This window comes from Phycodurus eques, chromosome 20 (genome assembly GCF_024500275.1).
Source record: "Phycodurus eques isolate BA_2022a chromosome 20, UOR_Pequ_1.1, whole genome shotgun sequence".
Lineage (NCBI taxonomy): Eukaryota > Metazoa > Chordata > Actinopteri > Syngnathiformes > Syngnathidae > Phycodurus > Phycodurus eques.
The window spans coordinates 4,678,172-4,705,614 of NC_084544.1; the positions used below are offsets into that span (position 1 = coordinate 4,678,172).

Sequence of the window (27,443 nt, forward strand, 5' to 3'; positions counted from 1 at the left end):
CATACAGACATCACTCCGCGACCCCCCCCCCAATCTGTGGGTGGTGAGTGAGCGAGGTCAACATTTGTGTTCAATTAATTTAAAAAAAAAAAGAGGGGAAAAAACAAAACCATTCTGATATGTGTGACACTTGCCGCTGTCAAGCTCAGAGAATAGCGTGACTACTTAAACTGGCTCAGAGAAAAGCAGGCACTTTTTTGGCTCTTTTTTTAAAAAAAAAAAAAAAAAAAGGGAGAAAGAGGATAATTATCCACGTGCTTAACGCTCGAAATCCAATGCCTGACTCCCACTTGATCCTCTGTCTAATCCACTGAGACAGTACTGAGACTGTCCAACTGGGAAGAGACTCTAGCTTCTGCTGTGGAAAGCCTGTCCTGTATACTTCCATGTGTGCAACAAACCAATGAATGTGTTTTTAATATAGGTGTGCCAAATAGCCAATAGTGGGAAGTAATGAAATACAAACACTTAGTTACTGTACTTAAAGACCCTGTATAGTGAATTCATAGATTTGTTTCTAAATACATTATGCATGTTTGAAGATAATAAAACGTGCAAAGACTGAGAACTATGTAATATGGATTTGTGGACCTATAGCATTATACAGTTGTTTTACCATTTGACTTTTTTGGGGGCGTGGCTAAAACGGCACACAATGACGCACTTTGGATATGGCATGAGGCCCCCCCTCTTCCACTATAAAAGAAGTTGATCTCCTTTGTTTGCATCAGTGGTTATCCAGCGTAACTGCGACATGCAGTTAGCGAGCTAGCTATGCCTACGCCCCGAAAATGCATCTTGCCTTCAGACAGTCTTTAGCGCGGCTGCTTTAGAGCGCCTTATTGTTGGCCGTGAGCGTGCTCACGTCATGGAGAGAATGCGAAGAAGAAGAGCGAGGGATAGAAAAAAGATCGGGCTGGGATGGCCGCGTTAGAGCGCCCCGTTGTCGCTGCATGGACGACCCAGTGGTATATATTCCAGCTACTGGAGGCTTTAAGCGGATATATTTTTGTGGCTCAAACATGCTAGATGAAGTAGCATCCAGTTTTCCATGTTGTAAAAGTAGTATTTGATTGACACTTGACAGTTGAGGAGGGCGTAGTTTCAGCACATTCAGTGGGCACGCCCACAGTGTTGGAGAGTAGAGACAATGGCATGATTTTGGCGCCTCACTTTTTTAATTCTTCAAAATTGGCAGGGTTGTTTTATTCAGAAGACATCCTTATGTTTGCTTTGCAGGCACTTTCCCATGTTTATATTTAATGCTTGAATAGGATGCCATTCCAAACGCTTCTTTGAAATGTAAATCACGTGTTGGTGTACGTGTGTGTTGTTGCCCCTCAGAAATCGCTCCGTGAGGCACTATTCATGCTCACTTCCCCTCTTCAAACCAGACTTGCTCATGAGGCACTATAGTATTTGATATGCATTGTGCATGCTGCTCAAAATTGATTGACATTGATGACAATATAATTTTTTTTGTAAGCTTATGCCCTGTTTTTTTTTTTGGCATGGACTTCCGATAACTGTCCTGAGAAAATAAATTTTTGTCGACACCTGTTTTCTGTGGATGCGCGAACACAAAAGGTGACCGCAGTGTTATCTATTTTCTATTGTTTATCAGTTTTTTTGTTGTTGTTGCCTGTGAGAGTTTTTTTTTTGTGTGTGAGTTTTTTTTTTGGGGGGTGGGGCAACCTGTTGAGTGGTAAATGTTACTTTTGACCTACACGTCACCTCATAGAAATGTGTTGAATTATTTTCCCATTTCACTTAAATGCCCCTAATAAGGGTGCATACCAAACACAAACTGTACTTCACAATGACCCACGTCCGTTCATGAGGCAGTTTCCAGTGTCGCGACCAGTGATGCGACCGTGAGATTGCTTCTACTCCCTCACCAAGCCGTACGCACACGCCGAAGCCAATCTGCGGCAAAACCGATGACTCTCAATCGTGAAACGTTTGGAACGGAGCCTCCTTGAAGATAATCATCAAATCCCTTCGCTCCGTGTGTATCATTTTAAATGCTCATTGGCTTGGGCCTATTTTACACACTAATCCCCGCACAGCTGAGCTAGCGATACAGCGTTCTCTTGCCCGCAGTGAATCGATACCCTCAGGGATGTGCGTGAGTTGCCTTTTGAAGTGAGACCTCCTACAGTACATATCTCTTCATTCGCCGTGTGGACGAAAATATTGGGACACCTACAAGTGAGAATTGTAGACAATATGGAGTGAGTCCGCCCCTTTTGCAGCTTAAATATTCGTCCACTTCTTCCAAGAGTTTGGAGTATGTCTGTTTAAAGTTTGGGCAAGTCTTGAAAGTCTGTTTCTGAACTACGGTTTGAAAAGGGTGTAACATTTCCAGCAGTTTTCAGGTCAATTTCCATGGGAAGTTGAGCAGAGGAAGTTTGGAAACAGGAAAAGAGCCTTCAAAATAGTGAAGAAAAAAAATAAAATCAAGCCCCTCTCTCAGTTCTCAAATGCCGTGGGCGTGTCTGCTGAATGTGTTGAAACCACACCCCGCTCAGCTGTTAACTGTCAATCAAATAATGTGCAAATAATATGACATGGAAAACCGGATGCTACGTCGTCTAGCATCTTTCTTATGCCGACACGTAACTGCAAGTTTGAGACACGGAAATTACATCCACTTAAAACCTCCATATATCGACAACATCTAAAGTGGCCACACCAAGATGACGTCCGACTTTTTTCCCCCTCCTTTTCTCCGTGGTCGTGTACGCACTCATGGCCAACAACGAGGCGCTCTAAAGTGGCCATGTTAGCGGGCTAGCCGAAAGAAAGATACATTTTCAGGGTGTAGGCCTAGCTAGATGTTGCAAATGTGCCTGATAACCACCAAAGTGAACAAAGGTGCTCAAGTTTATATACAGTGGGTGAGTGGGGATTCATGCCAGACTCCAAAAGTGCATCACATTTTAGCTACGCTTCAAAAATCAGGAAAAATTGAATTGTGAAAAACAGTTTAACTCTATATTTCTACAATTCAATTCAAAGTTTTCAGTCTTGGACACATGTTTATAGCAATTATCTTCAAACGTATAATGTATTCAAAAAAAAAGACAAAAAAAAAGGATAAATTCATTTTGTTCTTCTGTTTGACGCCATCACAAAACAAAAGGACGGCAGAGTTACTCGGTCAGCAGAAGCGGGTGGGGGGTCGGGGGGTTGTTGGAGAGCTAGAAATAAAACGAATGGAATACAGGGAAACTGGGTTAAGCGTGACGTGACGGATGAGGCCGAGCGCTTTCCTGACTCATGGCTGCGTTCCCTGGTGACTAATGTGGTCAGTGACACTTCTCGTCGCCTTCTCCCTATCCCACCTGCCAAGCTGGAAGTCAGCCTGGGGGCACTGTGGCACACCCCACTCTCGGCCATAATCTTATTTTAGAGCAGTGATTCCTTATTTATTAACCTGCGTATCCATCATTATTTAAGTATGCAGGGGGATACTGTATGTTCCAGACGCACCCGCACTAGGTGAAGTTCTGTGAAAAAGAGAGACCGCATAAAAAAACATCACATTTTGAGAAATAGTTTCAACCTGCCCAAATATTGAAACTTATTACAACACTTTTTAAAGTAATACTTATCTCACTTGCTGTTCTGCAAATGAGATGCAAAGCGTGCTTCCTTCAAGGTGTTTGTCTGTCACTCCCAAGTTTATTGTAAAAAAGCAAAAGTAAAACATGAGAGAATTAAACTCTGCATATTTAAACACCAAAATGTTCAACCAAAGCATCTGTAGCGTAAATCACTCGTTATTTAATGTAGAATTAATGAGTTACTCGATTGAGAGGAGGATGTCGCCATCCGACTTCCCATCAGTACCACTCTAATTTTCATGTAGTATATGTGATGGAAGAAGTAAAAGTAAATAATAATGGAAGGAACGTGAGATGTGGGAGTAAGCTTGTATTACGACAGCGTGTAGCCGGCAAACAGCTGGAGAGCGAAGTACTTGGACATACTTGGACTTATTAATCCTCAAATATGAATGCATCAACCAAGACTGAGAATTTTAGACGTGAATGCTTTTTCGGCGTCACGCAGAAGGCAGACGTCTAAATTTGTCTAACAAAAGTCCGCTAGCCTAATGCTAACATATAATGCGAAAGTCTATACATAGGCTGACGATAATTAGCATAGATGTTACAGTCATTATAAACATTTAAACAACATACAAACCTAGGTAGTGGATTGTAATTCATCTAAAATGGGTATATTTTCTTAAATTAACTTTTTTTGGCCCATCAATTTACTGTCAATAATTTAAAACTACATAGTCCTAACCCCATAACCCCAAAATGCTATAGAATGTGTGACAATAAATAATAAGTCATTTCTATCCAATGTCATGCCATGCCAGGGCATCATGTACAATGATATACTGACTTGTGGAAGTGTCTTTATCTGTGCCCATTCATCATGAAGAATCATCTCCTCCCACAGTTTCTTCTGAAGCTCATTCTTCTTTCTCCACATCTCTGTTAAAAGCAGATGCATTCTGTTTATCTCGCTTGTCTCACAAGCTTTAATCTGTTCCCTGATCTTCATTTCCTCCAGCACTACTCGCTGTGTGTGTCCCCCCACCCCCACCGAGACCCTCGATGCACATAGACGTAGACTCACCCACGTCGACTTTGCCCACAAAATGCAAAAATGTGCCCATTGTTACTTCACATCTTTTTAAAAAAAAATGTTTTTATTGCTGCGATTCTAAATCCACCGAAAAAACTGACCAACTTTCCCGCCAAACCAAAAAGCCTCTCATGCTCACAAACTCATTCAACTCAAAAACCTTCCACGCACACCACTCTCACCAAAAAAACTCATAGATATGGAATAGTTTCTCTCACACTCACCAAAAACCTTCGCATCTTCTTTATTCCAAACGTAACCATGCAAAAAGCATCAATTGGTGAATGTCAGCATTGTGCTGATGTGACAAGATTTCCAGAGGCAACAAAAGTGCCTGCGTCTCCATCCAAGTTAGAATTTTTAAGGACGTATTAAGGGCAAACTCACTCTACAGTATATGTATTATTTAAGACATCCTGCTACAGGAATGAGTGCTGTAGCATAAATAATATGTGCGTTGGTCCGTACAGCCGTCGGCCAGTGTTTAAAAAAAACGTTGACACACACTCAGATGGTGGGCATAAATTAAAAGAGAGATTCGCTGCTTATCTTTATGAGCTGCACAAGCATGAGATGCAGTGATAATGTTCAGAAAAAGGGAGCATGTTAAAAAGGTCATTTTGACGTAATACACTATGAAAGTCAGATAAAAAAAACAACAAAAAAAACACGCATGAACAAATAATTTGGGGGACACGACACAAATTCCTGGCTTGGTACAACAGAAATCATGTGGTTAAGTTAATTTATGGAATCCACACGCAGCCCAAGCGGTGATGGTTCCTCTGTCACCGTTTAAGGTTCGAATCCAAATATGATTCCGGGGAGCCACGTGAGACAAACATCAGCTGACAAGGTTGCCCGCCAACAGCGGGCCACCCCTGACATTTGTTTGTGTGACCGCGGATGTTTTCGCCCCCCCCCCTCCCCCCACACTGACCTTTTGCCATCTTTGTTCTGCACTTATTGCAAGTTATTTTGGAGAGCTTTTGAGTCTCATCTGCTTCCTCGGTGTTTTGAATTTAGTTGGAAATTGGACTGAAATTCAACAGAGAGATACTCCAAACACTTTTCATTAAGCGTGCTCGGGAAGTGGAAGTACTGTAAGTATTTTTTACAGAAGGTTTGGGCCCTGCCTTGACCTCACGTAATATTTCTTCTTCTTTTGTTGTTTCCTCAGCCTCACGTCAACGTTCCTGCCCCCCACCGGTCCTCTCGGCCAGCGGGACCATGATGCTGAGCAGCTCCGTGGAGGTGCCCAGCCCGGCCGGGCTGAGCAGCCTCAGCGGGCTGAGCGAAGCGGCTCGAAACGTGGTGCGCTCCTCAAGCATCTCGGGGGCCATGTACAACTTGGAGAAGAGTCCCGGAGGCGGGGGTCCCGAGTCGGCGTCGCTGGCCGGCAACAAGAAGCGGCGCTCCAGTCTGGGAGCCAAGATGGTGGCTATTGTGGGCTTGTCGCAGTGGAGCAAGAGCACGCAGCAGCTCAACCAGCACGGTCGGTCATTTTCATCGTCCGCCGCCGGCGGCTCCTTTTCTTACGTTCAATGTTCTTCATTCAAACGCAATCTCCTTTTGTCTCCCAAACCTATCGCACGTCAAAAGATTCATGAAATTAAGGACTTGTTGAACTACTTTCCACATTCCCAAAATTCCCACTTTTCACAGAATTCCATATTTTCCATACAAAAAAAACTCCATTCAAGTGAATATGACACAAATACAAATTTCACACTTTTCCACAGGAAAATTCTCAAATTAAGAGAGTTTTATATATCCTCCTTTCAGATGTCTTTAGTGACTGAAACCATTCACATTTCCCAAATTTTCCACTGTAAAATTCCCAAATTAAGAGATGTTTTTACACACTTGCCTCCTCCTTCCACATTTCTTAATCTGTTCAAACAATTCCCCGCTTCAAGTCTGGCATTCTACATATCAACAAGTCAATGAATTCTACAGAATTCCTCTTCAGTGTTAGTGTTAGCTCGTCAACAGTCACACTCAATGTCTCCAGAAATCAGTAGTTGCTGTTGATTTTCATTTGCCTGTCAAAATATCCTTTGTCCTTTTCCATAGCACCTTTAGGCTGCAGTATAATGTCAGCGGTGGTCTCAAGCAGCAGCGGCTTGCACATATGGGGGCTGTATGATAATGATTGGGACGTTATGTTCTCATCTGTCTCCCGTGGGAATAATGATAGGCCTACAGTCGATACCATACTGGTGCAATAGAAACAGTCGGTTGCCAGTCGCGAACACAAGCCCGCTTATTCCTGGTGGGAAGTAAGAAAACTCAGTCATTGAGTCAGGCTTGGTAAAGGCTGACTTATTTCCAATTCCAAATTACAGCCGTGAGAAATGTAGTTCATTTCCTCTTATCATCTCGGCAAGTCTGGTTTCCCCTTCAAGTCCAACGTTGTGCGTTCAACCTTTTCAGAACAGCGTGCCCATGTCTACAATTTGCTTTCTGCTTGCCTGCACGCGATGTGGCTGGACATTGACTGTGTTTATTTCTGGGAGACCATTCGGCCTTAAAACCTGATCTGAGTGTTGTTGCTATCTGCTGTGTAAATCCAGCAGAGTGTGACATTTTATAGCCTGTTCTTATCTGAAATTGGAAGGATTTGGTTCAAATGCCAATGCACTTTATTGAGCTGAAAACGACTTTCAGTTGCATTAAAAAGCTTAGGATTGTGTAATAGATGTAAAAAACTATTGCATTGCATTGCAATCTAAGCCTTTTTGGAGATGGGTTAAAAGTGGGTAGAAATGAATTGAAATAGATTTATTATTTGCAAGAAGCTTGAATTATTATTTTTATGCATCACTGAAATATGATGGGCATTTAGAGCCACTAAAATACATTCACGTGAAAAAGGTGGGAATACGAGCATAAAGTACCATAAAATGTTGATATTTCTCATTTTTAGCTTTTAGAATAAGTCGAGAAATGAACAAGCAGTAAAAATAATGCCATCTCCTGTAATTTAAATATAACTTTGCTCCTCTGCGAGAGTAAACAGAATACAGCGGATGCGTGACCAGAGAGGCGTGTGCATGTCCAACACACATTTGTGGTGCCAGCGCTAACAGAGTCACCATATGTCCCACAGGCAGTGTAAACAGGAACACACGCTGTCATTCATGTGGAGACACGCACTCATCTGAATACTGAATGGTATCCATGCAGTATCCCCCTGCATAGTGTCGATTTGCAAATTCACCTAATCGCAGATTTGTTTTGGAGGGGGGGATATATCCTCTATTTTTTTGCTGAAAAACTCGCGTCTTTGAGCTCAGTCAAAAGACATTTGTAATTCAAAAGTATGACTTTGGCACTATCTTTGGCCTTTCGGTGCCAAAGAGCTAAGTTGAAGTGACGGGAGGATCTTCATTTCGTCAAATAAGAAAATATTGCTAAGTTATACACGTTAAGCTTGCAATTTGTGTGTGTGCAAATGTGTGTATAAAGTGTTGAAGGTGTGGGCGGGGTAAAGGGAATTTTCACCTGTCGCTGGTGTGTCTGCCATGTCTCTGTTTTCCTATTGTTGAAGCGAACAGAGAGCAAAGTAAGCACGAGGAGGCTCATAGTGGCTGAGGATGTGAAGAAGAGGAAGGCGGTGTCTAACTTTAAATGTTCTCAGCTGCCAGGAGAACATATGTTGCCTGGAACTATAAATGACAGGATCATGCACCCCGTGCGTCCACCAGCATCCATATTGGGGCTCTTCTCGTTACGGTGGCGTCACCTGCACGACAGTCATCATTGCTAAAATCCACAAAATGTGCGATACGGTAGACGCAGAATGAAAAATTGCCATTGATGACCTTTTATTATATTATGGATCATAGGGAAAAGAAATCTACAAAAAAAAAAAAAAAAAAAATTTTTTTTACACATTTCCATTTTTTGGTGAAGTTTGGTTGAAAATCCAAGTCCTTTAGAGGGCGGATATTACAAATAGAAAAGTATGAGTAGTTGCATAGATGAGCACGCATGGATTTAATATCAATAGTATATCGTACCATAATATCAGTATCAATAATATCATTATACAACATAATAATTGTTCCATAATGAACCTAATGTGGAGAAATCTCAGAATCAACATGCTAATCTGATACACATCTATTTATTTTAAAGAAAATACCTTTTTAAAATCACATAAAAAGCTCATTAAATCAAAAGTAATAAATAATTATGAACTATCCTATATATTCATATCCTATATAAATGCTTGATAGTCCGATCAACCTTTAATCATGTCATACAGTCAAAGATCAGACCTAAATCTCCTAAACTCTGAAAATGCGTGGAGGAGATGTCCTCACCTTGCACATCGATCCAATCTGTGAAAGGACTCAATGCTGTAAAATGTCAATTATTATTTAGCATCGATCCAATCTGTGAAATGACTCAATGCTGTAAAACGTCAATTATTATTTAGCATCTGCTGATTTAAATCCCATTGGTAAGGCTTTGTGAGTTAACTGTTTCCCATCACGTGATGTCGACGCATTTTCCATCAGGAAAATGTTCCTGTGTGACTAATAGTTGTGTTAAAAACAACAACAACAACAAATGTTTTTTGACAAACAAGTCTGTTCAATGAATGACGCAGTGAGACTCTTTCCTGTTTATTTCAGCAGTCCAGCGCCAGAAACCAGGAGCTTAAAATTAGACACGCAAACATCCTTACCAACTCGGTCAATTTCAATCAGGATCCTTTTTGACATCCCTTGCTGGTGGTCATTATCGGCTAAATCTGCACAGTTGTCAGGGCGCCATGTTTTTGAATGGCAGGTGCATTGATTGTCTGACGTACGGCCCGGGGTCCTGGCCCGTCTTCCACGCTTGGTTGGTCAGCCGATAGCCAATAAGCCACAGGGTTAATTTGTTCCCAGAGATGAGTAACAACTGTACAGGAGTGGTAATTTCAATTCAAAGAAGCTTTGACATGAGAGCAAAAAGTTGAGATACAAGTGGACTCAAATCAACCCATTAGAAATTGCTTCAAAATCTCAATGTTGCAAGACCGCGAAGGATGAGCCGCGATATAGCACGGGAATGCTGTATACGCTATATTACATAACAGTAATTGTTGCTCCCCTTTAAACGCTGCGTTTTATTTCAACCCTCTAAAATTAAATAACAGGATTTAAAGGGGAGGCTTAATGGAATGAATGGAGATGAATACTATTACGGCACATTGAGAAGGTAATGTTACAGTGTTATTGCGTCTGCAGGCGATGCTCTGGTCATGGTGCATTTTGTGAATTGGATCCAGTCAGTTCGCAAACATCAGCGGAATGAGCTCTCTTTTTTTTTTTTCTTTTGACATAAAGCCTCTGTCTTAAAATAATGACATCATGCTTTTTCTAACTGTAAAAACAATCTGCATGCAAAATTTCTTAAGCAACAATAGTTTTCTTTCAGTAAAACAGAAATATTTTTGTCTGGGTCACTTTCTTTAACTAGGGCACTAGTACCGCATTATAGTGAAACGTATGTGACCGACTTGAAGTTGGAATGGTTTGAATTGGTTAAGAAATGTTGAAGGACGTAAATATGTAAAATATCTGAACCAATATCTGAAAGAATTTTACAAAGACAGGATCTTAATGAATTGCGCAGTTGTGCCTAATGTTATGGCCAGTTCGCAGTATTCAGGACACAGGTGGGAGGAAATTCGACCATCGCCGGCACTTGACTACCTAACGACTGCCACACGTGTGACGAGGGGGCGCGGCTTAAAGAAAACGCCAAAGCCGCGGTCCCGTTTTGCTCGCTGGGCCCACGGAGGCTCAAAATGGCGAGCAGCACCAACGCGTGAATTTGTACGACGAACATTTCTGCATTACATAACAGGCGTCGCATCAATACACAAATCCGCGCGTGAAATGCAAACCCGTCTTGGCTGCGCTGTTGTTGCCCTCCTGTGTTTGTCAACGTGTAGATAAATTCATAATTCAAGGATTTGCTAGCTGGCCAGCTTTGAGTTGGCATTTTTTTTTTGCTGTTCTGTCTTTGGTCTATTTATTGCCTGCTATTATTAGTAACCCAGAAAAAGGAGCTCACACAAACTATTTCCATAGGTTTCAAGGGATGACTCACTCCTCCGCTCGCCGGGTCCAGTCAGTCTTATCTCCTGTGCGGGTTTATCCATGCCTGCAAAAGGAGAGCTCGCACGGAGGGCGAGCACTCTTGAGATTCAACACCCCAAGGAGAGTTAGATTAATGGAAGGAATGGAGCGGAATGTGCGTGTCTGCTGCGCTTCATGTCTGATCTGAGCCTCCACCATTCTATACGATGTTCTAGAAATGTAGGTACGGACGTATATATTAAGCTGGGATACGTTCCTTCATCTCAGTATTCTGTGCTCCATTTAGCTCTTCAACCCAACTCGACATTTCCTTTCAATATCATTTTACATCGCTCACCTTCCTTCTTTTGGCATGTTTATTGCTGCGGATGGATAATGGCACAAGTATACACCAGAGGCACACAAAAGCAGCAGATTATGAGACTTTGTAAACATCTCTCACGGGAAGGGAACGGTTGTTTTTCTCCGGATGGGTTTGAATGGTTATGAAACCGCAAGTGCATTTTCGGTACTAGCTAATTAAAGTAAACATAAAACAATGAGAATTACATGTTGTGTATTTAAAACAACTGCATAACACTGACATTAGTTTTTTTTAATATAGCGGTGGTGGGTCGTGCAATTGGTACCTTTTAGTAGGGACTGTGTTTTGCTACTTGTACTGGGCTGGAACAAGTTTTGCTCCGATCAGCCAATCAGAAGACGGAATAATGCTGAAGTCATCGCGAGCCAGCGCTCTGGCCCTGTGAGGGTGAATTTCAAAATCCGAATGGTTCAACAAACAGTCCCATTGCCAGCACTCCCGATTCTGAAGGCCCTGGACAGATTCCGTTGACACGGCAACGCAAAGAAGCTAAAATCTGATTGGACAAGATAAGGCCAAGGTCCACATACACGTACTGGAAGCATTGCAGCCGAGGGAAACTCTCATTGAACAAATGCAACACCCAAATACAATTTTATGAGACAAATATTAGAATGTAACTGTTGGTCAGAAGATGCACCAAGTAGGTTGAAACAAAAAACAAACAATAATATATTAAATCCCCACTGAAAATGCCCGATAGTGAAAAAGTCCAAATAGTGTGTCTTGTCCTGGAATTACACTCAGGCTGTTTTCATTTGTTTTGGGGGTTCTGTCCCACAGTGCCCTACTTATTGCTCATTCTGAGTCATCAGCGTTTTGGCAGCAGCACTTCAAACCTCACTACGATCACTGCTTTTTAGGGAAAATCTCTCTCCAAAGAAAATTGCTCTCATTAAGATGACTCAAGCCGTTGCTTGTTCTTGAAATTTTACTGGAAATATTTCACAACAAGGTCTCTGCTGGGTCACAGCACGTCTCCAGGTGAAAGCCATTTAGATGGAGGACAAATCCTTCGACTTTCTTTTCGAGTTGCCTCTAATGCAACGTTGCGGTGCCATTATCGACCCCCCTTGCACCACTTTTGAGTCCCTGGCTCTCCCAATAAATCCCAACTGAGACCTTACTCAGTACTCTTAAAAAGCTTTCTGCTCCCCGCCGGTGCGATTCCGAGGCTACAAAACACATTTGAAACCGCCGTTGCTTACAATATCTTTGCCTCCTGCTTCGTCCTCGTCCCAACTTCCTGCGCCCGTATTACTTTTGTTGCCTTTGCAATTGATCATCATTTTTATTCCACAGTCTTGCTACGGAAACCCCTTTTGTTCCACAGGCCATACGTACAAATATAAATGGGTCGAGACTCTCGATTAGTGATGGATTTGATTCCATTTTCTTGATAGATTATTGGGGACAGTTCAACCCCTCTTTATTGCGGGGGATTCGTTCCAGAACCACACGCGATGGGTGAAAATCTGTGATCTAGAAAACATACAAAAAAACTTTATAAATATCGTTTTTTTTTGATGGCAGAACATTCTCAGGAAAGTGTTTTCTACTGTACATACGGCAGATCTATCCAAACAAAACCAACAACAGTTTGTTTTGTAGCAAAGCAAAGAACTTAAAGCTAAAGCTTCGAGCATATCATCATGAAAAGCAGTCGCAAGGCAGCCAGAGAGAAACTCACGTACAGTATAAAGCAGCTCGTATCATTATTTTCAATCGAAGGTGGTCAAGTAGCTGCGCTACGCAACTATCAAATAAACAACATCAACAATGCAGGAAATTGCTCAGGAGCACAGTAATTACGTGTGTGTGTTTGTGTTCTCAGGAGTATTGTGTGTGTGTGCCCGTGTGTAAAAAAAATGATGATATGATGTGACTGTTTGGTGTGTTTGACCAACACAAACACACACACACACACACGTGCACACTTCTCCTCTCAGCCAATGTAAACACACAGGAGGGCTTATTTCTAAATCTGTTTGATGGCGCCGGCAGACGGCTGCTGCGCGACAGGAGACTCTCCACAGGTTCCCCTTCTCAAAGTCCAAATGACATTTTGCTCTTAAGCCTGAGTGCAACAAATCTGCAACATTGGTGAAATAGTCATACCAATCTTTCGATTAACCTTTCTGCGTCATTTTCTTTCTTTCTTTTTAGGCCGTTCGCAGGGACAAAACAGTCAAATCAAATCAGATAATACACCCAAATGTCCTTCTAATGTCAATTTTCATGTTTCATAGACATAATTAATACATTAGTCATATCTGTTTCTTCTCATCCGCTCCCCATGAAGTTGAGTATTCCAGGGGAGATTACTTGAGAATTAGATTGCCCTTTTTCCTCGATGTAATTAATTGACATTACACAGAAGCCGGTGCAGCATATTAACTCACCGGCAGACATCCTGCCGTACGTGAAGATTTCAGATTAGTACAAACCATTTCCCATGCAGAAGGGTGCTGGGCAAAAGGCTAATGGCTTCTTATTGGTCGCTGTTGTCCTGCCCTGGGATGTTAATGGATTCACGCACACACTGAAGACAACGCGGGAGATTTGTTTGAATTCTTTCCTTATTAAGACGCAGGTAGCAAAAGTACCGTAATCACACACTGGTCTTAAGTATAGAAGTACAGGTACGAGTATATAAAAAAAAAAAAAAAAAAAGACAAAAGTTGAAGTACTGATGGGACAAGCCAAAAGTCCAAACAACTTGGTAAAAAAACTAAAAAAAAAAGGACAGACTCTAAAATGTACTTAATAACAACAACTAAAAATGAATTACAGTCAATTATATGCAATGCCCATTTTGATAACTTGAAAAAAACATTATCTGCACACAGAATAATTTCCGTCCTTTATTCACTTACGTAGCGCTCAATTGCTCATACTAAGAATAAGAAGAAGAAGAACAAAAAAAAGATCTGGTGGTTTTTAGATTAATCCTTAAAAAAAAATAGAAGCCATTAACGGGGAATGTCTTGCTTCTTTGATCGTGTTGCGTCATCGTTGTTCACGTTCCGCCCTATTAGTCCCAAAGATCTCAATCAATCATTCAGTCAAGATCCTAACCGCCCTTGACTTGACCTCTCTCTATTTATGTCTTTTTTTTGTCGTGTCGTCATCTGTGGCGATTGAAAGAGCTAATGAGCCTGTTTTGACTAAGTAAGGAGTATAAAGTAGCAATATGTTTTCAAATGTCTGGCGTAAAAAGACGTAACGCCATGAACCCTCAAACAGTTGTAGAAAAAGGATAGATAGATGGATTTCATGCATACAGAAGAAGAAATAAACATGGCCAAACCCAATTTTCATCCTTCTTATGTAACTGACACAGATTCATCTATAAATAATCTCCATTTTTACTCTCTACCTTTTTGAAGCTTCCCGTTTTTTTGGGGCTCCAAATTTAGCGAGGAGGGGCGAGGAGTGAAGACGCCACAACAAAATCTTTCATCGCAGACACCCATGCTTGGTTACTGTTGCTACGCACGGCGGCTCGCTGCCGTCACCGGCGCATCCAATAGGCACGTCGGCGCAGCCGGGCAGGCTAAAAACGGCATTCTATATTACGGCGCATAATGACAAAGGCTTCATCAGTGTTCTCTCCAAATGTCAAAGCGGCTTTAATGATCCACACACACACACACACACACAAATAGTACTTTTACACTGTTGATGCCCCATTCTCGACAATCGATTAATTTGCTTCCACCTTGTGAGTTCAAGTTTATTATCTAATATCTGGATTGTTTTCACTTTCCTACCTTTTATGTGCACAGAGTCTTCTCTGAATTGGATGCCGCGTGCTTTGTGCAATCTTGCACGTCTCCTGGGGATGAGTTATTCCTCATATCCGCCGGCGAATAAAGGGCCTCTTCTCGACTAGTTTATGTAATGACTATTAGTCGTTGGATTTATGTCAGACTAGCACTAATTACAGTGCGTGTTTCTTTGTTTTGGCCTCGCAATCAAAAGTGAGTTCAACTGTGGAGGGAAAACTATGCTTCTTTGTTTACTTTGGACTGAATGGGACTGACCATTTATTCGATTCATATCCAGATTAAGGTCCATGCACTAGTATGCTGTTTATCCTCACTGGTAAGACAATTCAGTGCACTAGTACAGCGGCTTTGTCTTATTAGTAATGTGTTTCCATGACTGTGCAAAATTTCCCAGCACACTAGTAGGACAACTTTAGCATACTAGCAGTGAGGCAAAACTAGGTACTAGTTGACACACACTACTACTCGTACTACTAGTGAAGCACTTGATGTTAACTAGAATTGTATAATGCCACTAATAGTATTAGTAGCACAGAGCAGTCAACTAGCGCACAATTTTGTCTCACTAGTAATATGTAGTTTTCCTAGTCGTATGCTAAAGTTGGTCTACTAGTGAGGACAAAGACCGTAGTGGTACATGGATCTTAAGATGGATATCAATGATATTGATTTGCTCACTAGTAATACAATATACATACAATACACAACACTAGTAGAACGACTAGGGTGCACTAGTAGAACAGCACTAGTAGGGATTTTTCCACGACTGCCTTCCACTACTGTATGACATTTCTGCGCACCAGTAGGACAACTTTGCTTACTAGTAGGACTACATGTCATTAGTGAGGCAAAACTACTAGTGTCCATATTAGTGCTACTAGCAGGCTCGAGGAGGCTATTAATCCATGACACATGCCTACTAGTTTGCCCTAATAGTGTTACTTGCGCAATATGGTTTACAAGTAAAGTATAATTGTGTACTAGTAGGCCACAAGTGATACTTGTAGTGTAAAACATTACTGATAGTAAGAGATAAGGTGTGCTTCAAAGTTCAATACAACTGAACTGCACTTAATAAATGTACTGTACTGGATTAACTAGTGCGCGCTAGTCATTCTACTGGTGTGCTGTATTTTCTTACTAGTGAGGACAAAGAGCATACCAGTGCATCGACCTTAAGATGGATATCAAATCAACGCTCAAACGGGTTTCCAAATGGGACAAGATACTAGTTTGGTGATCAAGATGGAACGCGCAAAAACTTCTAATTTGAAATGTTGAGTGCAGGAGGAGAACAAGGAGCTAGCTATAAAGTCGCCAAAATAAGATCACTATCTACAGTAGATAATAAGCATTTAAAATACCAGGAAAACGCACTCGGAGCGGGGAAAGGCTTATGATGGAGCATGCCGGCCGGGGCTCTTGGTGCAATGCAGACGGCGTTGCCATGGCAATGGAAAAGGGGGTGAGCGCAGAGGAGGAAGAGGAAGAGGGGAAGAGGAAGGAAGAGATCACTCCTCCTCAACAGGGGCTGTTTTGATGTGAGGGGAGGGGCGCACTGGCAAATGAGTAAATAGTGTGACGATGAAGTTGATGGCTCCAAGAATGCTTAAAACAGCAAAAAAAGAAGAGGAAAAAAGAAAAAGAATGCTTTGTCATCATAGTAAAACTCAAATAAGCAGATATTTTCAGACAGTGGGTGAGGTTCAGGACTTTTTTTTTTTTTTGGAATAATAACAGGGATGAGCTGGTCTCCATGGCGCCAGCTGTCTCAGGTGGCCTCGTCTGCTCCCCGATCAGGAGGTTGTCATAGCAGCGCAGACGACTGAAGTTTGCCAGCAGACACTCGGCGTCACCGCCGTCTTGCTCGTCTTCCTCACACGAAAGTCTCACAAAAACAATTGCAGCCTCATCACGTGGCCGCCGGGATTGTTCCGGGTGTAGAGTTGTCATGGCGATCGAGGTGAGCATGGCGAAGGGAATCTTAATAAGCTTGGAGTTGCTTAGGGCTAATCAAGTGCGTCTGAGAGTTGATTTTAGCTAGCAACAAGGGGCACAGACCTTAAACTGGATATCTAGGATATGGAATAAATGCTCAAAAAGCTTTCCATAGCATTCACGTGGACTCGGAAATAATGAGGGCGAGGGAGCTATGCCAATTCGTTTTGCCATCATAAGTGCAGTTCTAATAAGCCGCACAGAGCAAAAGGAAGCGTCCTGATGCTTCGTGTTTAACAACCATTGCCATGTCTCTGAGAAGAGATTTTCAAGACTTTAAATCCTCTCTGCAGGATTAAAAAAAAAAAAAAAAAAAAAAAAAAGTTTGCCTAGAGTGCTCCCGTGCACGGTGTGACGTATTTGCTTCTAAAGACTCCTAAATTTGCATTTGTGTACATCATCTCATATTTTTTGTCAATATTTTGTTTCTTTTCATGGAACAACACTTCATGGAAGAATTGACATTTTTCAACAATAAGTAGTTATCTTGTCTGTCCCCTCGAAATAACTCAACACCCAGCCATTAATGTCTCAACCGCTAGCAACAAAAGTGAGTACACCCCTAGGTGAAAATGACCAGATTGTGCCCAATCCTCTTTTACTCCTCCATGAGGACATCGCGGAGCTGAAAGACATTAAACACTAGCGATGCACCGATACCACTTATATTGTGCTTGCCGATCCCGCGTACCGATACTTAATATAATGCCCTTACATCTTATGATTGTAATGAAAATGTTTTTTTTTAATCCAATATGATTAAAAAACACAAATGTTTCTTGAACATGACATACGTTTCCCTCAGATATAACACTATTTTTTTTTTAGACAAACAACTTATCATTACTGACATTTTAACATCCAAACGCATGTTTTTCAGTCTTGCCACATATTTTTGCTTAAACGCAGCCTGCAACCCAAGGCCTTTCAGTTAGGTGGTGTCCCAGTCTGAACACTTGGGAGCACTATGTAAAAGTGGTGGGCGAGCTACTATAGGAAATTCGGCTTAGAAAGAAGTGGTCGCAATAAGGATAGCGGGGCAAAGATCGTCAGGTTTTTGGATTGAGAGTGCGCGAGTGCACAGGGCTACATGTCTTATCCTGAGGTCTTTTCAGCGCTAGTGTGTCATCACAGGGGATCATGCCCGGGAAGCTTCTTCTGCTGTTAGAGCTCAAGCTCTCGTCCGTAAATGCGTCACCCTCTCACTCGGCCACCGAATTTCTTTTTCTTTCTTTCTTTCTTTCTTTCTTTCTTTCTTTCTTTCTTTCTTTCTTTCTTTCTTTCTTTCTTTCTTTCTTTCTTTCTTTCTTTCTTTCTTTCTTTCTTTCTCATTACTGACTATTTGTCAGTGCAGTTAAAAAATGGACCCTAGTTAAACATGCAAAAGGAATTCAAGAAAGGAAAAGGCTCAATTCTATCCATCCATTTTCTATATTGCTTGCTGATTTAAGGTGCCCAGAGTCAGTTGGGATATTCTCCATGTCATGCGTGACTCTAATTAAGACAATCGATAAAGAGAGTGGACGGGTGGATGGTTAGCATTAATGTGCAATTTCTAAGGGAATTGCAAATTCTAGTTCTTCCCTATTTGAATATTTGTATTTTATTTTTATTCGGTCTGTTTTATATGGCGAATCCTAGACACAGCTTCAAATGTGTCACTCACACCTATTTGGAAAGTGTAAATGCAGCAGGCTCACGCTTAGCATGATTATCGCGCAGCTCTGTGTAATGCCACACTTCCTGATCACACTTCTTACCCTGATTGGATAACAGTGAAGCACTGTTTATCGAGGGGGGTACATTCTAGAGCCACGTGTGGTAAAAATATGCCATATATAAAGTCAATATACTTTGTAAAAAATAAAAAAAATAATTTATAGTTTTAGCAAGGGCTATTATTTGGGGGTCACATCCATTTTTTATTTTTATTTTTATTCCCCCCCCCCCCCTAGCGGCTTCTGTAGCTTGGAAGTGGTACGGGTTTGCAGCATCAGATGATGAGCAACAAAACGTCTGCTGTTTGAAGACGGTTGAAACCAATACGTGTCGCACAGAATGTAAAACAAAGAAAAGAAACAGACAACACGAGCCGAAGAAAAATAAACCTATACAAACATAAGTACTGTTCAATCAAACCATATCATTTTGTCTTATGAAGTCCACTAGCTTAATCTTAACGTGTCATTAGATTGCCATAGACCGGCTAACGAAAATTAGCATAAATGATTACATTAATTATCAACCTTAAAGTAACTGCTACTTCAACACACATGGAGCAGCAACACATACAAACAAAGCATACATTACTGACAGGTATATATATATATATATATATATATATATATATATATATATATATATATATATATATATATATATTCTCTAACGACACCCGTTGTTGTAGTTTAGTTGGGGACAGTGCTGCCCGACATGTTGCGGCACAACGTGGTACTGCACTGAAGGCACACAACTCGATCTGGCGGCGATTCACCGTGCAGTGTGAGTGAAAGTGAGCTGTGATCTTGTTTTTGTTTTTGCTTTTCTTCTTAGACGGTGGGACCAAGAAGCTTCGCAGCACAATCCGACGGAGCACGGAGACCGGGATCGCCGTGGAGATGAGGAACCGGGTGACGCGGCAGGGCAGCAAGGACTCCACCGACGGCAGCACCAACTCGAACAGCTCCGACGGAACGTGAGCTTCGGCCTCATGTCGAGCGAGCGTGTCAACTCAAGAGGGCCCTCCTGACTTCTTTTTTGGTATTTTCCTTCCAGGTTCATCTTCCCTACCACACGCCTCGGGCCCGAGAGCCAGTTCAGCGACTTCCTGGACGGATTAGGCCCAGCTCAGATCGTAGGGCGACAAACATTAGCGACGCCTCCTATGGGTAAGCCACGAGCCAAGTGCACCCAGCATGCCAGTCACTTTTCATTCTGCTCTAGTTGCTCTGACTGCGTGCAGAAATCACCTCCTCTTTGTTTCTTTTACCTGCACATCTTGCTCTTGTTAAACGCCGACATGATTACGGCCTAATAGAAGTGAAGGAAGGATTTTTTTTTCTTTCTTTTTACTGTAACCCACTGGGCTCAATATTAGATTCCCAACAAGGTGGAGGGATATTCCCTTGCAGTAAAAGTGAAGTGTCAAGGGTGAAAAAAACTAAACCAGACGGTTTAAGGGGAGCACCCCATTGACAATCCTATTTGTACCCCTTAAAGTATATAAAGTGCATGAAATGTGATTCCAGAAGAACACTTTTAAGAACACGTTGTTCTCTGCCTCCCTCTAGTGGTCACAACTGTCAATCGAACACTTCAAGGACTCAAACTGTGTTGACTTGATATAGTTGCAAAAAAAAAAAAATTATATATACATATTTCTTTCTCTGCAGGGGACGTCCATGTTGGTATGGTGGACAGAGGAGGCCAGCTGGAGGTGGAGGTCAACCAGGCCAGAGGCTTGATCCCCAAACCGGGCTCCAAGAATATTCCAGGTCCGCCTTCCTGATTCTTTCGTGATCTCTGTTGCCAGAATTGACTACAATTCTTTGATTTGATTCTTGCTGTGCTGTGTTTAGCAACCTACGTGAAGCTGTACGTCCTCGAGAACGGAATGTGCTTGGCCAAGAAGAAAACCAAAGTCGTGAAGAAGAATCTCGACCCGAGCTACCAGCAGCCTCTGTTGTTTGATGAGAGTCCTCAGGGAAAAGTCCTCCAGGTATCGGACTTGTTTAATTTGAGCTTCCATTGGTGCACTTCAAATTCATTTGACTTTAAGCCTTTCCAGGAAATTAGAGATTTAGATAAGGTTAGCATATAACAATTAAGTTTCTAACCAGTGCTGATGTGATTTTATCAGAATATGTGAATGTATAAGTTATAACGCTTTAAGCAACAGATATTTGAACACAAGCAATGGAGCAAGACATGTGGCTAGATAATATAACAATAATCACAGGCATATTCTTTATCCTCTGCGAAGAACGACTAATATTACGACTGAGGAGTTGTGACTGTCTCCATGTACAGTTTTTATCGCAATATTTTCCTTTTGTGTAGGTAATTGTGTGGGGGGATTATGGGCGTATGGACCACAAGTGCTTCATGGGAATGGCCCAGATCCTGTTGGAGGATTTGGACCTCTCGGCGACAGTCGGCGGCTGGTACAAGCTGTTCCCTACCTCCTCTCTGGCAGACCCCAGCATCGGACCCCTCACCCGACGCCTCTCGCAGTCCTCCCTGGAGAGCGCCACCAGCCCCTCGTGCACCTAAGGCTGAGTCATGCAGACCCCCGTACTGTACATACCACTCAAGACTATATCCTGAAACGCAAGAGCCGACATACAGTACATCCCACTTGTTTGTACGCTCACCCAGCCATATTTGTTATTTTTTTTTTTTAGTCAGGAAAAACTCATCAATTCACCAGTTTAGCAGAAAACGTAGCATTTTTCCTCCTCCATATTCCAACATTCCCATCCATGACACGTTTGGTTCACAGAGTGCCATAACCTGCATTCCGAGGTTCCACAATGCCATCGCAGGGCCATATAGCTGACACTTTCTAACCTCTATGCCAAACTTGAGGAAAATAACAGAACAAAACATTCTTTTTTAAAAACCAAAGCAATTGTTATTGTTGTAGTCGTAGATGAAGTAGTAGAACAAGATAAAGTATGGATATGTAGCAGAGCCAATGACTTAGAAGTTACATTCTGCGGGCCAAACGCATAACAGGTGCAGATTATTCACATAAAGGAACGTATGTGAGGTAGCAACACTGCTATTGTACAGGGCAGGGCTGAGTTTATACATAGATATGCATATACACATATATAGTTCAACATTTATTTGTGTTCTCGTATGTATCTGCCGCACTCTGCATGCTTGCTTGCAACCTTTGTAAAGACCTTTTGAAAGTGCTCCAAACTTTACAGTTAACTTTAGAGCAAGGAAAGCGGGGGTAACGGAGGGAGCTATTATTGAAGACCGTGTTTCCCAACCTCTGATGAACAAAGATACATTATTTGTGGTAAATAGTTTTTTTTTTTTTTTTTTTTTAGGGCCAATTAAGTAAAATTGGACAGCACAATGGTTGGGAATCACTAATTGAGGAGCTGGTGGATAAAATATGATGATGATGGTAGTGATACAAGATCCTGCCTTGATTTTTCAACCACAGGGCACTGAGCATTCTGGGAAATCTGAACAGCTTTATTGCAGGGTTGTTGTTTTTTTTCTGGGCTCCCCAAGCAGGATGCATCACTTTTTTTCTTTTGTGTACCAACATTTGGTGTTTTGAGAGGCTTTTCTTGAAATATGATCGAAAAGGAAATATGACGGTGACCATCCGCCGTGGTGGTCTGACACCATGTGACACCGGCAACATTTTATTTTTTACGCTGGTGTTGCACTACGTTATTTTCCAGACAGCACTTTATTGTGAAACCACACAGTCAAACAATTATCGCTGTTTTTCATGTAATGTCGTGATTATTTTGAATTGAATGCCAGCATGGAAATGTAACAGCATGTTTGTTTCTTTCTTTATTGATTTTTGTGTTTTTTTTGTTAGTTTTTTTGGGCTACATTGACTTGTTTAAAATTAGTTTTCTCACTTCTACAAGAACAAAAGAAACAGATCAGTTTTACTCGTAGCACTTTCTGTCATTAATCTGACTCTTGCATCTCAGTAAGATAAAATGAATTCAGCATAACAAGTTGTATCAGAAAGTTCGATGTACTTAAGCTCAAGCGAGTAATTGGCATTTAATGTTTTTTGTTTTGTTTTGTTTTTTTTTCTCCCAAAGGTACATTCCGTTTATCAGCACTTAAACAGAGCTCACATTTGTACTTTTGTCCTCAAAGCACTCACGAATTTCACAGTTCCGTTTTGGATTTGAAAACTATGTACTGTATGTTCCAATCTTCTTGACATGATCTATGATATTGTAGGGTATTCTATATAGTATAAAAATCTTATCATTTGTGTCTTTTTGTGGACAACTGGCATGATGATGTAAAATGAGTACAAATACTGTATTTGCACACAATCTCTTCAGTGCACTTTTTTTTTTTTCGTGATTCCTTGAAAATCGTCTTTGTCAGAGGAGGAATCCAGTCTTGTCAAAGAACCCCTGAAGACAAAAACCACCTTGTATAACTTCCATGTTCAGTGCTGAATGTTTAACTCCTTGGCAAAAATCAGAAAAGAATATTTGCGATGTAAATTCCAATGTTTTGGAGCTTGTATGGAAATGTTTGTTAACTTTTTGCTGTAGTGTATAGTGGTTCTGAAAGCAGAACGGTATCCTTGAAGAAATGTTCTTTCTTAATGCGCATCCAAATCCTTTGAATTCCGCAACCAAAAGCAAAGGGAAATATTGCCTTTCTTTAACGTCAAGTGTGAGTATGCACATTTATGGCATTGCGTTATGAGTGTGAGGGACTGTAAGAATGAGGACGTTCAAAATCTGTAAGTAATTGTTCAAAAAATATATATATACTGTATATTGTGCTTTAAATGATGCAGGGTTTGGGATATGAACACTATACTTTAAGTCCCTGTAAAGTGAAAAATAAAATATGTCTTCTGAAGACTGTTGTTAACAAACCTGCCAAATTTGAATACAAAAAAAAAAACATGAAAAAAAAAATGCAAAGTATATAAAATAAGGCTTCAAAATTGTGAAAAATCAAAGCCGTTCTCTTGGCTCTCGAACACTGCGGGCATTTCCGCTGAATGCGCTGAAACCACAACCTGGAAAAATGGATGCTAACATATTTCTTATGTCTACACATAACTTCATATTTGAGCCGCAAAAATATATCTGCTTAAAGCCTCTAGTGGCTGGAATAATTCCCATTCGCCGTGACAATGAGGTGCTCTAAAGCGGCCACGCCTAGCCCGAAGCCCCGGTCCACACGCTGTCTGTCATGTAGGACAATTATTTTTTTTTCATCATGACGTGCGCACACTCACAGCCAACAACAAGGAACTCTAAAGTGCTTCATGTGGCCCCATTTTAACCGTGGCGAAAGAAAAAAAAAATCATGAAATCTAAAATGGTGAAAAACAGTTTAACCTTGTATCCCCACAAGGCTTTGCACATTTTCAGCAATTATCTTCAAACATGTTTAATGTGTTTAGAAACATCGTAAAGAATTCACTTTACAGGGTCTTTAATCTTCACGCAATTGTATCATGTTTCTTGCCGTTTCCCCACTTTAAAGTGGCTTTTAGAGAACAAAGTTTTATGATTTATGAAGATAAAAGTAGATGTGAAAGCTTCCCAAGCAGCAGGGTTGACGGTGACAGAGTTGGTTCAGGTTCTGGTGACGTTTTGAATGTGAAGGTACTGAAACGGGTCAATTGGAGACATGCTGGGAGTATTATTCTTATTTTTTTTCTGGGGGGCATGTCAAGCTTTCCAGACTGGACACGGAGATTGATGGTTGAGCCGATGCAGACGATGAGATTTGAATATCCACGTCCGGCGTTCTTCAACCCGATTTGACTTATTTATGTGCAAAAAAAAAAAAAAAAAAGAAAGAAAAAAATGACAAAATTGTCAATCAACCTGTTGAAAATTTTATTTTTATAATTAGAGAGGAACTATAGAGAGGAGGGAGTGTGTGCGGGCGAAGCTGCCTTGTGATGATGAGGGCTTGTTCAGTTTACAATGGCCTTATTGTTCTCATTATTATTATTATTATTATTATTGTATTGTGGAGATTCATGCTTCACTATTGTATTATTATTATTATTGTATTGTGGAGATTCATGCTTCACTATTGTACTACACGTTTGAAAGTTTGGACAATTGTATTCTGCTTGAAATATTGATACCGGAGTTCTACATACAGTATATATGGAATATGTGTGTGTATAGTTTTCTGAATGTATTTCTTAACCCTAACACCTAATTTTTTCCTGTCATTTACTTTGCGGTAATGTCTCTCCCTTACATGGGACTACTTGTACTCTAATGTATTGTTTGTATATTCCCCTGAAAGAAAGCGGCTCAGTGGTTGAAAGAAGCATGCACAATGCTTTTTGATTTATTGACATTGCAGTGAAGGTATTACTGCCTTCTTGCACCAGTTAATTTCTCAACCACAATGATGAAATTGGTTTGACTTGTGGTATACTTTATCGCATGGTTATACTGATTTTTCTTGATGGTGTGGAGTTATTATTATTAATAAGCTAGGATGCGGTTGAAGCCACTAAGAAATGAAAGATTTTGAAGGAATGCAAAGTATACTCTTTTTGGGGAAAATTATTTGTATTTAATTTTAAACAGGGTTGCAAATGGGATAGAAATGTTGAATTTTTTTCTGGAAACTTTCTATGGGAAGTTTAGCTGAGGAATTTTGGAAATTCATTTACTTTTATATTTCGTACAATTAATTTAATGTAATTTGCATTCTTTTTTATTCTGTTGTTTATTTTTAATTAGAATGAACGTGAATTTAACTTATACTGTAGGTAATCTTTACACCTACAGTATATTGTACATACACTATACAAAATTCAAATTTTGAATATGTAGCATGCATGCAAATTAGTTTTATAAAATATAACTGCTTTTATTTGTGAAAAGTATTTTAATCAAGAACCAAAAAATATGACAGCCCCCAAACCTAAATTGTACTTAAGACGATTAAAAAAAAAAAAAAAATCTAACTAACCAGTGAATTGCAATTTTCCAGTTTGTGTAAATTCCTGCTAATTCCCATGGAAAGTTGCACATTCTCAGTATCATGCAACCCTAAAGTACAAGTAGCACTGGCTCTGCCAATTTTCTTTAGGCAATAAACATTGACTGTAAAATCTAAGTTGCTCACATTTACACGTTTTGAGGCTTTGCAGCTAACAAAAAGGACTTCTAATCTACGCAATGCATCGGACTAACCATAAACTTGTAGCTATTTCGACATAGCACCCCCATGAGCAGCCTTTTTAAACTACTTTGTGTGTGTTTTTTTTTTTTTTTTTCCCCTTGAGGTCTTTTTATTGTAGCAAAGTGACACAAACATCCTATACTTTGGATCTTGTACGTATATGTTTGGTTTATGTCATTTAATATGTCAACGTCTCCATCATGGAAAGCCATTTGAGCATTTATTCCATATGATTGACATTCAGATCAAGTTCCATGTACTGTACTAGTATATATACTAGTCCTCACTAGTAGGACAATTCAGTGCACTGTTAAAAAGTTACTCGTAACATTTCTTTCCATGGAGCTTAAGGTCCACATACTAGTTTGCCCTTTTTACTACTAGCTGGACAACTTTGGCAAACTAGGACAACTACATGTTACCAGTGAGGCAAAACTGTGCTACTCGCGCTACACGTGATATAAAAATCTACTAGTTCACATCTAGTGCAGTGCTACTCAAACTTTTTGCCATCTGAAAAAATACCAATGTCTTCAAATACCAAGATCACGATATAGGTGCATAGTAGGCCTAAGTGTTCATCGAAAAAGTATATTTAATATAATTTTAGGCCACTGTAACATTATGCACAGTTTGAACATTAACACTGTGGTTAAATATGGGGCATTATACAACATAAATAATGATTTAATAAAAATGTACTGCCCATAAGTTACATAAAAAATGGACTGAAATAAATACTTGAAAACAAACAGCTCTAACAGATAAAATGCAAATGTATTGTAGGCTACTTCAAAGTTAAATACAACTGAACTGTGCTTAACAAATGTACTGTAATGGATTAACTTAGTGCGCCCTAGTCACTAGTGCACTGAACTGTGCCACGAGTTTGGACAAACGGCGTAGTAGTACCTGGACCTTAAGCTGGATACCAAATTGTCAAACGGTTTCCCGAGCAGCCATGTTGTCAGACTATATTGACGGCCCCTCTAAATGACCCCACACCATTCATATCCCAAGCCAGCAAAGCACAAATGTTCCTGAATGCAACACGACAAGGACAAAACAACTTGAGATGGCACTCACGGGAAACACGGTGATGCTCACAAACACCCACGCACACAGCTGATGAATACCTCGGCGTCACTACACCAACGTTCATCCGCATTGCTGGTGCCGGTCGTCTTGTCTAACTGGCCTTAACCTTTCCACTGAGGTGTTTGCAAAAGGGCAACGTGTCGCAGAGCGTCTTTGTGACGGGAGGATGCATTTTATGGCCAACATAGAGATAGGGGGGAGGTGGTGGTGGGGGGGGGACTGTAATTTTCTACCTGTGCTTTGTAAATGTTTTCTATGTGCAGTATTTGATAATGTAAAACTGGTATTTTTGTGGTTTGTAAGCTGCAAAATTGATTACTTAAAGTGCATGTAGTTTTTTAAGAAAATTAAACTGAGGGTTACAACAACAACAACAAAATCCAAACATTTTGTTTTCAGAAGCCTGTATTTGCATGTATTTGACCGAGCAAAGTCAATAAAGTTCATTTGAATCACAAATACTGATTATGTGTGATCTTCAAATCCATGTTTTTTTTTACCTGGGCCTTTAGTAGG

General features: G+C 40.7%; 1 protein-coding gene across 1 annotated transcript in view; it reads left to right on the forward strand.

The window, feature by feature from the left end:
• The window catches only part of rims3 (regulating synaptic membrane exocytosis 3), a 29,279-nt gene extending 1,901 nt beyond the window's left edge, over window positions 1-27,378 (forward strand). Inside the window, exons 2-7 of the mRNA XM_061665370.1 lie at window positions 5,846-6,160; window positions 19,476-19,617; window positions 19,698-19,810; window positions 20,315-20,416; window positions 20,501-20,640; window positions 20,982-27,378. Coding sequence (XP_061521354.1) covers window positions 5,896-6,160; window positions 19,476-19,617; window positions 19,698-19,810; window positions 20,315-20,416; window positions 20,501-20,640; window positions 20,982-21,194 — 975 coding nt within the window. The 5' untranslated portion in view covers window positions 5,846-5,895 and the 3' untranslated portion in view covers window positions 21,195-27,378. The remainder of the gene's footprint in view (window positions 1-5,845; window positions 6,161-19,475; window positions 19,618-19,697; window positions 19,811-20,314; window positions 20,417-20,500; window positions 20,641-20,981) is intronic.
• Window positions 27,379-27,443: the final 65 nt, after the last annotated feature.